This window comes from Netta rufina, assembly GCF_964035555.1.
Source record: "Netta rufina genome assembly, chromosome: 13".
Lineage (NCBI taxonomy): Eukaryota > Metazoa > Chordata > Aves > Anseriformes > Anatidae > Netta > Netta rufina.
The window spans coordinates 4,407,963-4,425,198 of NC_140136.1; the positions used below are offsets into that span (position 1 = coordinate 4,407,963).

A 17,236-nucleotide genomic window follows, 5' to 3' on the forward strand; every position below is an offset into this window, starting at 1 on the left:
AAAACAAAAGCAATCAAGCTCATTAGTTAGTCCACCTTTGTGAAAAGCAGCCCTGGGCTGCTGGGACTCAACACCAGGTCAGCAGTGACCAGCCTGCACTCAGGCTGTGGTCTGCTCAGAAGAGCAACAGGCAGAAGCTCAGCCATACGTGAAGCTGAAATGCAGCAATGTATTTGCAAATCACAGAGCAGGGTTAAAGGAACTAAATACATTATACGTGAAATGAGTAAATAAATCCCAAGAAATGGAATTAAGATGAGCATTAATCAGAAGGGTGTTGAGCACGGCATGTGCATGGACCAGTTCATAGGAATCTCGCTAATTGCCTTTCAAAGGCCACTTTATCCTATTAAGATTATCCTCAGGAGGCTCGAGACATTGAGGGTGGGGGGGGGGAAGGCTGAAAAACCTGGCCACATTTATCATGTTTAGAAACAAACAGAAATTGATTTGTATTTATCTTATGAAGCAAAACGTCTGTTATCTTTCTCTCCTGATATTTAATCCTTTTTTCCCTCTAGCAATATAAATAATGAGACACACCAATTAAGCTGAGGGTAACCTTCTAGGCAACAAGAGATAAATACCACGACAACAACTTCAGTAAGCAGTACATGAAATTTCTCTTGTGCACAAGTATTGATGCAGATTACATGACAGTTTAGACTTACTGCTATGACCAAGCGAGGTATAAATTATGACAAGTCTACATGGATTACAGATGATTTGAGGCAAATCAAAGACATTAACTTTAATAAGGTGCTTTGTCTCTCTTAAATGCCACTCTTACTTGCTGTAACAGCAGCCACTAAAAATCAATGATCAGAGACCTCTGTATGCAACAGAGCTGTTAACCTCTGGAACTTCAGCTAAAGGAACCCATGCATGCAGGACCACAAACCCACCTTGCAGATTCCTCCTCTAACTCACAGCACCAGCAAGAACTCCGTGTTCCTCCAAACACAATGCTTCGCATTCCTCAGGTGAAAGGGAGCCTGACACTGACGAAGAGGAAAGATGATGTATTCTAAATTATTTTATTTTGGTTTGGTTTTGTTGTTGTTGTTTGATTTTTTTGTTTGGTTTTGTTTGTGTTTTTTTTTTTGTTGTTGTTGTTGTTCTTCTTCTTGTTTTTGTTTTGTTTTTTTTTTTTTTTTGTGTGTGTGTTTGTTTTGTTTGTTTGTTTGTTTGTTGTTTTTTTCTTTGCTTTATGTTTTCAGAAGAAAAGTCAACTAAATCTGCAATTAAAAATATTTTTTTTTAATTTACAAGTTCTCTCTCCTATTTCCTTCCTAAAAGCTATAATTTGAGAACGCAGTACCCAATATATTGCTACATATAGCAGAACGACATGCAGAGCAGAGCTAAAATACAACCACAAAAGAGACTGAAAATTGAATCAAAATGCTTATTACACTTTCAATAACAAGGCAATAGCTTGAACTGAGCCTCAGCCAGCTCTCAGTAAAATCAATGAGAATTGTTTCATTGAATTCAAAGGATGTATGATTAGGTCCTCACAGAATTATATGCAGTACTATATGCAAAATTGTAAAGAGTTTCAGGATGACATCTAAAAGCTTATTTTCCTTCTGGAATTCTGCAATGAAGCTACTGTAAAAAAAAAATACATAATTCAGAATAGTGGAAAGATTATTATAAAGGGTTATTAATATAGCTCAGAGATTTTGGATAATAAGAATGAAATCCCTCATGCCATACCAACTTATACCAAACACGCTAATGCTGTTTAAGACTTCAAAAAACCTGTTCCAAATTTCAAAATGGAATCCCTAATGCAGTAAAAACTGTAACAGCATCATTTTGCAGAGGGGGCAGCGAGAAAAGGTTTTAAATCTCCTCAAGATAAATTTTAACTGAAAATTTAGTTTTTCATGAAGTGTTCCAGGACAAGGCAAGAAAGTGTTTCCTAACCTAATTTTCCAATTTTACTTTCAGGCTTGCACTGTTATTGATAATATCCATCACAATTCTCAGTCTTCCCATGAGGCTAGTGGAAATATCTGAGTAAGTGCTGACTCACACACCTCAGCACCTCCCTGTCAAAGTTAATCTGAAATTGATTTTACTTTCCAAAAGGTAAAACAGAACTGCATGCAGTCAGCTACAAATGGCATTCGACATATCAGTGTTCAGCATTTTCTACAGTTCTTCTAAAGTTGCATGAGAATACCACGGTAGTTTTCTACCAAACCCTTGGAAGCTCCAGATCAAAATACAGTCAATAATAATTCTACCCTTCTTTAGCAAAAATACATTTTTCCCTACCTTGTTTCAGTTCCTGTAACCTTTCTAAGTAGTTTTCTTTTAACACAAAATTGGGCAGGAATTACACAGAATGGTGTATTTACATTCATTACCAAACATTAGACTTTGACAGAGTTCAGTTTTGAAAGTAGAACTGGCAAATGCCATTTCTAGTTTGAGCATGGTAGAAAAGGAACTTTAAATTGATGTTAATTAATTAGAAACAAATGTGATTCTGATATTCAAAAAGTCTTCTTTAGAAATTATTTGTTCATCCTGCTGTTATGATTAGAAAAGAATATGCTGACTAATGTAAGGAAAAGAACAGGGAGCCTACTTAAAATTCCCAGGGAACTGATATATTTGATTGAAGACAACATTTTATTAGATTTAAGAAACACCCACAATTTTGTGGGTGCATCTATGTGTCTTATTACAGAACTACATAACCAAGGAAAAGCAGTACACAACCACACCTGGTGACCTAGCAGAACATGCATGTTATTCTCAGAAACTAAAATAACCCCTCAATTAATCCCTATCACTAATCAATATCTCACCACCATGATATCACTAAACAAACATTAATTCTATGATAACAGGTCCACAAGTTTTGAGGGAAGATATTCCCATTGTTTTCCCATATGAAGTCTCTGAAATACAGCTGAGGAAACATGTCCTAAATTCACTGATATCACAGAAATCAACCATTATCACTTTGAGTGGAGGTCTTTGGCTTTGTTCTGAGGAAAGAGGAAAAAAAAAAGTGACCAACTGAAATACTAACTGTTCACATCTCTTGCTCTCATGCAAGCTGGCACGCCAAGATAAAATGGCTCCATAACCTCCTTTGCTTTTTAGGGCAGTGCTGTGTCGTAAGCCAGATGGCAAATAAATCAGAGTATAGCTTTCCTTTAATCTATTAACGAACATGAAGTAGATGATGCACAAAGAAAGAGATGCTTGGGATCCTTCAAGGGCATCCATGTTGCTTTTCTCATTTCATAGCAACCTCTAAGTTATTAATTTCTCTGCAAAATTCCTGTTGTCATTTATCACTAATAATGATCACTGCAGGGCATTCCAGAGAGGAAATGCACTCTTGTGGTCTATGGAAATCAATTTACTGACGCCCTTAGAACTATACAAATAATTTATTTTTGGTTCATCTGCCAAGCAGGAGGTATTGAGGGAAAGGGTTCCACTAGAACTGAACTCAAAAGAAAAATCATTTTCTTACCAAAATGAAAAAAAAAAAAAGTCTTTCAGTGCAAGTGAAAATATTCCCAATGACAAATAAAGGCTGGGTTTTTAATAAATGTAGGAAAAATAAGAAGTTCTAGAATAAGATTATAAGGTGGAAGAGAAAGAGTGGTTGATGTTCTCCATGTACCCAGTAGCTCCAGTATTCACCAGGACCCAGTTCAGCTGCTCTCCTTGCCCAGAGCTTCTGGAGCTTGCACTGCCCCCACTGCTTTTTACACAAGTTTCCTAACTAACAATCTATGTCAGCCCCTTTTGTTGAAACCATTTCAGTTGTATCCAATTAATCATTGCAGGGGGAAAAGAAAAAAGATAATCATAGCAATGATACTTTAGCATGGAGCTTGAATATCCATAGAAAATCCAGAGGTACTTTTTCTCTGCTTGTTGAAGCTGATGTTTCAATATTTCCACAGTTTGAAATCATTATACACAAGTATTCTCCAGCACACATCAAAAGCAGGTTCCAGTTCCCTGAATACTTATTAAAATATCTATAAATATACCTATTTTAAAAATCAATAGTGCTTCTGATGGCTTTAATATTTTCTTTTTGAAAAGCATTAGCAAAGCATAAGTACTCAGGTGAGCAAGGGCTGAAAGAGCAACATTCCCTCGTGTGGAAAACTATCAGCCTCCAGAGTCACTTCTTTGTTCGATCCACTTGTAATTAATCCATTTAAAGTACAACAGTTCCAATAGAAGGAAGAGGCAACAGAAGGGTAAAGCAAGGAATATGCGTGTAGTTAAAAGATTTCACTCTCCTATGTGGTCCAACAGCACACGTAAATCCTAGTAAAATCTCCTCTCCTCAGGAAATCCTAGATGAGAAAACACTACCTGGTACCTAACATTTTGAAGACCATCACAAACATGTCACAGAGAAATGCAAAGAGATGAGAGAACGGGAAGGAGAAGAAAAGCAGAGGTTTGCTCTCTAGCATGCTATATTTGCCTGGGTCTTGCTTTGAAGGCTCTACTGAATTTGTTGCTGTTGTTGCTTTTGGTTTTACGACCCAGAGAGGCAGGAGAGGCACACAGTGCTGTTCTCTCCTGCACACAGCACTCGTTGGCTGAGTCCCACGCACAGCTGGCTCAGCATACGTTGTCACTCAGCACATCTCACAACTACTCCCTCCAGCAGTCACAAGTTGTGCCAGGAGAGGTTTAGCTTGGAAGAATTTATTCACAGACAGGGTGGTCAAGCACTGGAATGGGCTGCCCGGGAAAGTGGCGGAGTCCCCATCCCTGGAGGTGTTTAAGAGATGTGTGGATGTGGCACTAAGTGTCATGGTTTAGTGGTGGGACTCAGGAGGTCAGACTGACTTGGTGATCTTTAAGGTCTTTTCCCACCTAGACGATTCTATGATTTTTGGTAATGTTGTTTTCATCTCAATAGGTTCTTTAATTATCCTTTCTAGTCACCATCTTTCTGTTGAAATTTGGAGTGCTTATTTCCATTAGGAGATATCTTCCAGATGGTTCTCTCCCATCATTCCTAAACTGGCAATGCCCTATTAAATTCATGCAGACATTTCCACAGGTGACAAACTAAAAGCAGTGGTTGTGACTTGGTTTTCTGAATCCCCAGAGCTCTAGGGACAATACTGTATTACAGGCCTGGCATTAGAGACCAGTATGAGCAGTAAAGCTAGCCAGAGAATGTGATTTTATGCCCTTTACTTGTAACCTACCATAACCTGGTTGCATTAAGCCTGGCCTTTGATCTCGCTTAGCAAATATTTATATCTTTATGAAACTTTTAAATGTCAGTTCTTATGGGGGCTGTGGCAGCTGTTCTAGCAAGGGCTGTTCCCCACCCAGCCCAGGGGCAGCCACTGCTCATTCCCCACCACCTTCCTCAGCAGGAGCCCTGCCAGCAGCCACCAACCTGATTTCCTGGGGCTCTTGCCCATGTACCATGGGCAGCGGGGGTGCAGCACCAGCTTTCTCCACCTGTTTTTAGAGTTCATTCTTGTCCAGAGCTTCACTATATTTAAGAGGTCATTACCAGGTAATATAAAAGACCAGTGGATCTAAATTTTTTAAGTTACCAAAATCCAGGCCCACTCGCATCTAGGAAAAAGACAAGTCTGGGCACAGATTTATGTGTGAAAACCAAACTTTAGCAAAAGCAGCACCCATCTGGGAAAACTGTATTTCTTGCTGTAGATATGGTTCAGATCATAATCGCTCCAAATTATTTCCTTTGACACAGAAAACACAAACAGTAGAAAACTTGTATGCCTTTTATTTTGTGTGGCTGCACAGGTAACAGTCACCTTACAGTTCTGCTGTAGTCCAGTCCTTCAAGAATGGCAAAACCTTCCACTGAAGCTACCAGAGCTTAAGCATATTCTTACATTGAAGTAGAATTGAATTTCAGTATAAAGCATAGAGAGAGCTTAAGTACCTTGCTAATGAGAATCTAAAGCATAGCTAAGGTACCAGAAAGAGTTAAATCAAGTATGTCCAGCACTTGTTCAATTACAAGTAATTTCATTTCAATTAATTATCAGCGCTAACTGTAGTTAGCATCATACAATTCTGGGAAGTGATGCTGACGTATAAAAACAGTAGTAAGTAGTCAATGACTAATATTTCTAGGAGCATTAAAACTAATAGATTTATTATGCAAGTGTTAAAGCTTCTATACTTCAGTTTCTTCTAACTTTATTGGAGAAGCTATTAAAGACAGAGTGTCTCAAAGAATAAAAGTGCCAGAAGTAATAATCTCATTTTTAATAAAGTTTCTTATTTTGATTTACAGTCAGCAGAAGCTGCTATTCTATTATGCCATTATGCCTCTGCCTACCTGCATAAGATCTCTCAGACATTTCTCAGAAGAAACACCAAATCTTACAGAACATTTGGAGCATTGTATTTTCTTATTAATCAGAGGAGTGAACTGATTGGCTCCATTATTTAAGATCATTTTACAGAATTTCCTGCGACACAAACCTTATTCTTAAGAATTAGAAGTAAGCTCTTTGGTTATATATCACACTGTATAACTCCCAGAATACTGATCTCTTTTCCTTAGAGCATTGTAAAAATACCTATTTCCTATTTTCTTCTGCCTACAGAACATTTAATTTGATTCTCCACAGACGAACCAGGCTGAATACTACCTTTACCTGGAAGAGCCAAGATTGATAACAAATAAAACAAGCAACCCCCCGACATGCAAAACAAACAAACCCACAATAGTAAATAAACAATCAAACTCTTTTTCTTAGGCAACTGGGTTCATGGCCTTCCTTGCAGCCACAATGAACCTCGGGGAAGCTTCCTGACCACAACACTCAGTAGCTGCCTTCCTACCCTCTGCATCATTTTTTGCATGTGGCTTCATGCCGGAACACAAATTCCTGAATTCCTGGAGAGGAATTAAAGAAACTCCCAGTGCTTTCATCACAGCTGCCTGGTCCTTCAGGTCTAAGGGAGCTCTTTGGTCAACAGGGTCACAGCTGCACATTGGTTCCTCTCTTCCAGTGGGCAATCTCTTGCAAACACTTTACCGTCCTCCCTCAAGCACTGTGATAGCAGAGGAAGCCTCTCCTCACGTGCAAAAAAAAGCAATTATTGGAACTGTGCTGCTCCCCACAGCAAAACAGACGTACCACCACGTGCGCAACAGCTCTTCAAGGCAACTTTTAACTATAAGTAGGTCTGCTAACTGTGAGGTTTAGGAGTCCTGAAATATTGTACTCCAGGAAATTAGTACAAGTTCTCATTCATTCTTTCTCTTCCTCAGCATATCTGGCATACAGCATAAGGCAGCACAGAAATAATGCATCTTTTTAATGGAAGCTATCCATAACACAAAGCATCGTGAAACGTAACATCAGGAAACACAATTAAAGATAGATTCACGCAGTTCATGCTTCACCTGTCAAATGAGCAGCAAAATAAAGGAACCATAGGCAATGAAAACAAAAATATTTTAGGTCACATAAAAGCAACTTCTAATCTTGACATTCAAATCTGGAACATTACTGGAACATTAAAAACACTCATTTAAAGTATTCTTATGTTTACAGCTTCAATTCAGTTCCATGAAAAGGAGCTAAAGTTGACTGAATGATGCTCTGAATGGTATTAAAAGACAAAGGAAACCTGGAAAATATTCTTAAGCACCTTTCTACAATGACAAAATCTCCAAAAATGTATAATGAGCTGTCATGCCAAAACTCATGGACTATTGTAGCTAAAATTAACCCAAAATTCATACATACTTGTGACTGTTCATGGTGCTCTATTCCACTGGTCAAAATTGACATTCTTCTGCAGAGGCTAGTGCAAAATTCCCCATTTCACATTCCAGCAGCACAGTGGCATCAACTGTCCCATGCAAGCCTTGCACAGGGTGTCCGTTCCTGCTTCCCACCCCACCTTGCTCTTTTGAGACTCAGCAGGATGGAGCACTTGGCCCAGTGTGTAATCCACAAATGCTGACTGCTCTTACTCCCCTCTGAACCATACGGTGAGGGACAGCAGACAGAAGAGTGAAAAGAAGTGATTCAGGAGTGGGCACCTGAAGTTTCCTGAATTAAGTTTCCTGTGGAAACATGAAGGCTTTGTCATCAATACATCAACATTTTCTCCATAGTTTATGTAGCATCCTTTATTCTGAACCTGGCAGAAGGACTGCAATGCCCAAGATGTGGTAAAACTGAAAACACTTTTCCTACCTTTCAGTCAACAGTGCAGGATTTTTTATTTTATTTTATTTTTGTTTTTTAGTTTTTAAGTTGCTTTTGAGTACCAGAAAGTGGGTACAGGGAGCCAAGCACACCAACATTGCATTGGTGGCCACACTTTTACTTCTGGAAAATAAACATTATCTGAAGAATTTTTTTCTTTATAGTTCCTTGAATTCCTTCAATTTACCTCCCACTGTATATATTCTTCAAAGTTGAAGCTATATTTTTGTATAGGTTGGTGTTAATGTTAACGTAAGAGGTCAAATTATAGTGGTCTCCCTACTGTTTTATTGTAGGAGTTGAGAGCTGGCACTGTAATTAAAATTCCAGCTAAATAAAGCCTGCAGGATTCCTACTTGTAAACCAAGCACTTTGGTTTTCTAGCACACCAGCATGTTTTCTGTTGCCACTAGTTCACTACCACACAAAAGAAGTTAAACAAAATCCACGTGCCTGAATGTATTCTACAAACAACGCTTCTTATCAGTATGGTAGGCACAGAATATACATGTACATAGATTCTAGTTACAGAATATATTAAAAAAAAAAAAAAAAAAGGAAATAAAAAAGCAACTTTTTTTTTTTTTTTTTTTTTTAATATTATCTCCTCTGCAGTATTTTGGCCAAAATTGTCAGACAGGACAACAGCCTGTAATATAAACCTAGATCCTGCTGAAAGGAGGATCACAGCTGATGAAAAGGAATATAAGAGTGAATTGCAATTTGCCCTTCAGAAAACTAAACCTGAACTCCTGGTTACAGAATGGTGCCATACATCAATTAGATCAATTATCATTTACTTCAATCTGACATACTTTTAGTTCTGGAACTTGCTAGCAAGCATTTTGCAAATATGTCAAATACATACTGACGGTTGCTACAACTTCAGTGCAGAATTTCTCTTTTGCTGTCTGCTACCTGTAAACTGCTTTAGTGTTACCTCTGTTGTGCTGCTCTCTTTAAAAGCACCTCAGTTCTTGAGAGAGAGAGAAAGTGGCACTCATTTTTAGAGAGGAAACAATCCAAGCTAATATTGAAAGCAGAGCCCCTGTCTAAAGAGCAGCATCCCAGATTTCTAAAGGCATTATCTTTTAGTCCCTCCCAGTGTTCCCAGTTTTATTTCCACCTTTTTTAAAAAAGGATTCTTTGCTACAGGAATTTCAGATTTTTGATCACTTTCAGTCTGGCTTTCTTAAGGCAATTTCTTATTTCAGTAAATCCTACCAGCAAACACTTTAATTAATATTCAGAGCACAGAACATGACATGCACTTACTCCACTATCTACAGCTGTACTTGTCTGCCCAGTAAGAAGTAGTCAGTACCAGGCATACAAACATGCACACAAAATCACTCCAAAATGACCACAGTTTTCAGAATCAATCCATAAAAAGTTCCTTTCTCTTATCTAGAGAAAATGTTCTGGTGGTTAAGCAGAACTGAGACGGAAGACAAAATCAAAACCACCAGCCTCCAGCTAAAATAAATAAATAAATAAAGCACTCAATCTAATAAATTTCTGAAAGACTTCATGAGTTTATTGCCAACGTTACTTAGAGAGAGACAGAGATGGAGAGACCACATGCCACAGAAAAGGTATGTAAAAAGGAGATGCATCCATTAAAGCAGACAGTAGCCAACATGTGCAGAGAGATTGCTCTGTCAAGGAAAGACTGCTTTAAATAGTCAAAGGGAAAGAAAAACTGCAAGTTGAAGCCTGAGCATAATCACAATACAAAAGTTATCATTTGATTTGGATTAGCAGAGAGAAATTCTAAAAACTAAAATTAATCATGAAATATGTCTGCAATCATTTTCAAGAATACTTGCATGCTTTAAGATATGATTAACTTAAATAGGATTCTATGTTTAAAGAAAGATTTAACCTCTCTTACTTCCATTAATTCTTGCCAAGTGTTCACACTGCACTTTGAAGCACAATGGAACAGGTTAGCCATCTTTTGCATGGTGCTTTTCTAAGATGCTCAAATTTAAAGCTGTCAGAAATGCAGTTTGTGGAAATATGAAGATAATTAAAACAGAAGAGCAGGAACATTTCAGCATGCAATCATTCATGCTATGTCTGTTTGTCAGATGCAAGCAGCATCCTCCTGATAAAGATGGGCTGATGCTGAAGGTGAAGCACAACCCCAGCTCCAATGTCCAGATGTCACACATCCCTACCCCTCATTTCCTCAGGAGGATTGACCTGATGAATTTTGTCAGCCCTGAGCAGCATTTCATGTCAGACTACTTGCTTGCTGCGTTATGCCAAGATACTTACATTTCGTTAGAAGATTTTAGCCTTCCAGCATGTTCATACAGCTGAACGAGGCTGCCTCTTGGCCTGCGTTGTTTTTTGGTTAGGGAGCGATAATTTAGTTAATGTAATTTTTGTTTTGGAAGTGCCAACTGGAATCGAACAGAAAAAGTCTTCCATTAAAGCACCTAGGGACATTATTAATACAGGGTTTGCACTGCTCTGAGCAATGGACCCATCCTGCTAATACTGAGCAGTTGGTCATTGATTTAGATTATTAGAAGAACAGCTGGCTTGCTTCAGCCAACCAAAGCAGACACATATTTCAAAAAGTATTCTCTGCAATTCATGGAAAATCTCCATGAAAATAAATAAATAAATAAGCAAATCTGATCTCAAACCAAGTAATCTGCTACTTTTACCTTCCAAATATAAGTGCAGTTAATAAAGCATTACTGTAAACACCTCCCGCCCCCCCCCCCCTTTATTTTTTTTTAAACCCAGGGTTACATGGCTTTTCTGACCAAAACAGACAAGACTTTTTCTGGGTTTAGTTTTTCATTTTCTCTACCTTGGAATAATGATAAAGACTTGATAATGGCAAGAGGAGGTTTCACCAACACATATGGCTTTTCCTCCATCACTCTTCTAGAGCAGACTACATCCATTTGAGATTTTGACTTAGCATGGAAGACATTTCTCAGAGACTAATTATTTTTTCCACATTGTCATCTAATATCTTACCCTCTTGCAAGAAAAAAAAATAGTTTAATTAAATGCATATGCATAAAAATCAAAGTATATTTTTGAAACAATAACCTTCAGATCCTGTTCATAAGCTGACAAGTACTGTTTGGAAGGCAACTCTCTGGTCACCCATTTTGTTTTGTTTGTTTGATTTTAAATTGTTTTTGCTTTAGTCATGTGTGAAAGGAGTATAAGAGATGACGGTGTTAAGTTGAAACATTGCTCTGCATGCATCTATTCAGAAACATTCCCAAGGTGTTCTATATTAATACTCTTACAATAACAATACCTATTTGCAGTACTTATGCAGAAAAATTTCTCATTATGTTTGTGTAAGAGTTAGGCAATACTGAAATTTTGGTAACAGGAACTTGGCTTCCTGCAGCTATTTAAAGGGGAACTGCATGATTAAGGGATATCCCTAATGTCTGGCTTCAAATCCTGACTAATATTTCCATCCACATGGCATAACACTGAGTCCCAGAAGCCTGGACTTAATCATGCATTCAAGTGAGGCTCTGGTATTCAAGTTCTATGCATTGCCACACGCACATTGAGATGCATTTTGGAGTATAAACAACATTTGGCTTTCTGGTTAGAAAGGTTGACAGGCATATTACTATAGAACCTGCTAACGCACGTCCAGCACAAGAATTATTTTTCAACATTTTGTAAAGAAGTACAAGACATGCTACAGATATATATATATATACATACACACACACACACCTGATTGTTTCCCAAAAGTCTAGACAGTTTTGCCTGCATTAAATTACTAAGCCAAAAACCTTACCTCACTCAAACTTGTCATTTTGCAAGCTGCAACTACCACCTTTAGTTCTAATTACCTAAAACCTGGCATGTTCAGAGTGAAGAGCCAACTCTGGTGTAAAAACCTCATGTTAAAACTCTGTAGAGGATCTGGCAAATTACAGTATATTGAATTAGGCTTCGAACATTGGCTCTATACAAGTTGCAGAAAAAGTGAAGCAGGGGAGATGAAAAATGTGATAACTGTATGGATCAGAGTAAATAGAGAGTAACAATGTAATATCAATAGACTATTTCTGCAACCGGTTCACACTGTCTGTAAAGTCAAATGGCACGGTAAACAGTGGGAATAGTGGATGTGATAAATCACAGATCTCACACAGCCCTCATCTATTTATCTGAGAATCTGTATGAAATGTTTCGATGTGAGCATGATCAGCGCTATGATCCATGTACACACCTGATGTTGTAACAGTAGGAATGGTCTTCTCTGATCTCTTCCACAGGCATTACTCAATTCAAACAAGGGAAATCTGTTGGAGGCTTCAGCCTTGCTAAACAGCAAAGTATTCAAGTATTCAGCCTTCAAGTATTAATGATAAGCAGACTAATGTATTTCCCACCATATGAGTAAATAAAGATTTTCTATGACTGAATAGAAATGTCTTTGTTCAAATCCACAGAATGAAAAAGCACACAAATGCAAACAGACAAAGCTGTGATCTTGAAACAGCTCAAGCTCTGAAACATGCAATCTATCATGTAAGAGACAGAAGAGGTCAGCCATTAATTAACATCCAAATTAAAGCTTTTCAAGTAAGGGTCAAAAATTCTTTTGTTTTGACATTTAAATCACTGACAATGTATTCCCCAGTTTAGTATGCACAACACATCACCTAATGCCTTATGTTAATTGCCTCAATTTTTCAAGTGTATTATTTGATTTATTGTCAATTAAAAGTACCCCCAAAAGCCCAGACACATGTATGTTAAGTATAAACATGATTAATGTAACACGGTTACATTTCCACGTTTGATAGGTCTGATTAGGAACTTTCTATCAGCCTGCCATGACAGAGCATTGTCACTACCCGTGACTTGTCAGCATTGCTGAAGACAAGCTTGCTGATGAGAAAGTATATTGATGGCCACAAATGTTTCAGAAAGGTAAAACCTGCAATTAATGCTGTCAATTATCACCTTATCAAGAACCTAACAATCTTCGTGATCTCCTCTATTTAATTGCAGAAGACAGTCTTAGGTATAAACTAAAAGAGCTACAAAGAAGAAAAATCCAGTAATGTTATTGCCTGTTAAAGCAACAGTTACGTGGAAAGACTGTTCCGTATTTCCAGAGAGTGGCTGTATGAATCCTCTCCTAACACATCAAGGGACCATCTGGTTTTAAGAAGGTGGCACTGGGGGAAAAGAACTGGGCAGTTCACAAGCAGGTGAGAAGTGCTTGGTTTTGTGTGTGGTCATAGAAAACACAAGGGACATGGACAGAAGGTGGTCTGATGAGGAAAAGAAAACGTCCATCGTAAAATACAACAAACGAAATTAGGATAATGAATTGTCTGAGTAATGCTAGAGGGTGCTGTTAAGTGAGATGTAATGATAAATCAATAAAAAAGCAGTTCAATCTGAGCACAATGGGATAAAAGATAACAAATAGCAATAGGAGCCCAGTGAAATTAATGGGAATGAAGGCATGCATACACAACCGGGCTGATATATATCTGTTACAGTCAGCTTATACATTGGTTTTGGTAAGAATCAGTACAAGTGAAAATAAGAAAAGATAAAATTCTGTACCCTTGCTTTGGGTTTATCCTCCCACCAGTAAACATAAAATATAATTAATATTGCCATATTTAAAAGTAATAAATACATAAGAACCTGCCATAACCTATATTAAATTGCTAGGAAGATGCTGACAATGAAATGTACAGTAGGTCCTTGCTTAATTTGGAAAAAAAAAAAAAAAAGAAAAAAAAAAAAAAAGACTTTTATAGCACTTCAGAAAAGAATTAAGAAGATCCTTTCCTTTCCTTATTGAGGACTACAAAAGCAATCACTGCTATAGACCTGCTTTGCATATTCACTCTATTAATTTACATAGCCCTGGAAAGCCTCACATTCCAATGCAACCGCTAAATTATGCTGCTCTTGGGTAATGGGTATAAAAAGATGCAAGAGCATGCAAAGTGTATTCAAACAGACAATTAAAAATATCAATTCTGTTGACAGCTAAAATGAAGAAACTGTGCAGAGGTTTAATACCACTGCATGAAGGACATACTATTTACAAGTGATTGAATTAACTAGAATCATGCATCGACAATCTGCCTTTGTTGAACATTACATATTAGGCCAATTTAGTGTCTGCTTATTAAAATAATTTAATTTCCAAGATTGTTTCCAGGCATTTCTAGATCTCCTCCTGTTCTTTCCTTCTTACTTTAATGATGGCATCTTAATTAATGTGCCAGTTTCACACCAGTGCAGTTTGCTGATTCACCACAGAGCTGACCAGTCAACACTGGCTTAGTTAATATATCCTTTACTTGTTTAGCAGAGCAAGCCCAAATCAGCAGGAGATCTGGCCAGACATGCAACAGCCTCAAAATTCAGAAGCAAATAAAGAATACAACAAAGGTTATTTTCATTCAGGTTAACACTAACTAGTTAATATTGTTTTTCCTTGCATAAGTTTTCAGCATTGGAGGCTTACTGGCAGCATCAGCACAGGAAAGACATGAACCTGGTAAAGCTGGTCCAGAGGAAGGCCATGAGTATGATCATAGGGCTGGAGCACTTCTCCTATAAAGAGCTCCTATGGAACACCTCTCCCTCTCCACCTGGGAGAGCTGGGGATTCTATTCAACCGTTCTCTGAATCTATGATTAAATGCAATCTACAAATTTTTATTTTAACAATGTAGGAATGTTTAAATCCAATCAAACCACGTTTATCAATGCCTGAAAGCAATCTTGGGAGTTATCAATTTAGAGCAAAATTACCTAAAGAAATTGGAAGTTTGAAATCTGTCTTCTAAACTGTATAATCTTACAGTTCTGAATAGCATTTCTGTTTTGGTTTTGTTTTAAATTTAGTGGTATTTTAAAATCCGTATGCAAATATATTGTACCTTAATCCAAACAAGCATAACAGTGCACATATATCAATATGTTGTAATAGTATCTGGAGGTAACCGAGATGGGAAACATACATTTAATGAGTAACATAGCTTTGCATGTCTTGGTTTCACTAGACTGTCACTATGCGCTGCCTTATATGATCTAGATACTGTATTTAGAGAGTAGTACTGCTATCTCACGTGGCATATCTAGAAATATTCATGATTTAGCAGCAAGCAACCAAGCATAACTAAGGAACTATTAGTAATATACATATCATGTGCAAACGTGGATGCGTTTGAAAGTTATGAAAATGACAGCAATGTCCCAAAGCCACAGAAATGAACAAGTTGTATGACTTGCTTATAAAAAAAATATTTGAAGGAACTAAAACCAGGACTCAAAGACAGTTAAGTCTCCTTTAGCTAATGCTTTAAGCATACAGCAGCAGCTTGGATGTGACACCTGGGCATTGGAAGTATTATTGAATAATCCATTTGTACAATACATGTAGTAAAAAGTTTCTGTCACTGATGACCTTAAGCATGATCCAGTCTTCTGAATTTCATGGAAAGGATTGGACTTACACTGGCTTTGAAGAGAGGTTGAGTTCTAAGATACAAGCTTCTAAACCTGATTTGCAGAGAGGAATTACTAGTGACATTTCCAAGCAATTGCCAATATTATAGGAAAAACTCTAAAAATTTCCAAGGAAATTTACTTTTCAAAAAGTGGATGATTTAAAGTTTTCACAACATTCATATTATCCTAAATTTATGTATATATAGTATTTTGTCATCTCTAATACATTAAACCAAGTAAACTCTCTAGAGATATGGGATTAATGCAGGGGAGCACAGGTAGAATCATGGCAATATTCAACACCCTACGTACAATAAAAAGCTTTCTGATAAATGGCAGGAGTGACACAAACATATAGGCAATTCTGATTTCTGCACAAGAGTAATATATGAAAATAACATACGGTTCAGAACTGGCTGGTCCTCTGTGAATTCAAATGGCTGTTCAATATAAAAAACCTTTTGCTGGAATCCAGGGATGCATTCTAAATCTTCTGCACATGCAAGCAGCAGAACCTGAAGAAACAAAGGAAATGGACTTTGAACATCCACTCACTCATCCATCATGTTAGCTTCTGGGAATGATACTGGATTTGGGCTCAGTGCTCATAAAACCAAATATTGGGCTCCACATTCATAAAACAAAATATCCATCACATCACACTTCCCCCTTCAAACCTTGCTAAACATAATTTTCATGTAAGCTTTTGCTTTTATATGTGTGCGCTGGCACGGAGATTACAAAACAGTAACTTTGAGGGCTAGGTTCTCAGTTCAGATGATGAATAAAGGATATTATTTGTCTTTATGAAGACATAGGATGCTTTTAGGCTGCTCTTAACAACACAATTGAACCCAGTTCAGTTTACATACGTGCTTAAACTAAGCACTTTTAAGTTGATTTAAATAATTGAATGTAAACTGATTATTTTCTTTTTTTTCCTCGAGTCACATTTAATTTATTTTCCTCATAATCAAAAACTTCTTTACACCAAGGGAAGACTGAATATTAAATGTGTGCATCATATTGGAGACGGATCTAAAGATTAAAGTTAAATACAATTTGTATTACTCTTAGTATATAGTCACCAAACATCTTTGTCACCACAGGAACACCTTGACAAAGGAGGGAGCTTAAAAGCTAAATAAGATTTGTTGGAAATAGGTATAATGCCAATCTCAGTCTCTGAAGGTTTGTGTTCTATCCCTGAGTACAAAAAACAATCTGAAGTGCTATTTTTCCTGGCAGTTTTTAAATGAGAGCACAGGGGCAAGAACACCTGAGAAAGAGGCAGCAGGAAAAATATACTAAGTAGTTTAAGAGGTTAAAGAGAAAGGCAAAAGGAGAAAAGTTCAAGAGAGTAGAAAAACACAAATCTTTATTTTTCAACTAATATAAACATAGCCTCATTTTCAAAAGTAGTTTCTGCTTCAGAACCTCCAAAGGTGGTTTTCAAATCCTGGCCTTAACCTGGTGTACACAGCACTATGATCTCAAAAT

General features: G+C 37.3%; 1 protein-coding gene across 1 annotated transcript in view; it reads right to left on the bottom strand.

The window, feature by feature from the left end:
* CDH13 (cadherin 13) overlaps nucleotides 1-17,236 on the bottom strand; it is a 481,427-nt gene that overhangs the window by 375,476 nt on the left and 88,715 nt on the right. The window contains exon 2 of the mRNA XM_084294592.1: nucleotides 16,140-16,251. Coding sequence (XP_084150718.1) covers nucleotides 16,140-16,251 — 112 coding nt within the window. The remainder of the gene's footprint in view (nucleotides 1-16,139; nucleotides 16,252-17,236) is intronic.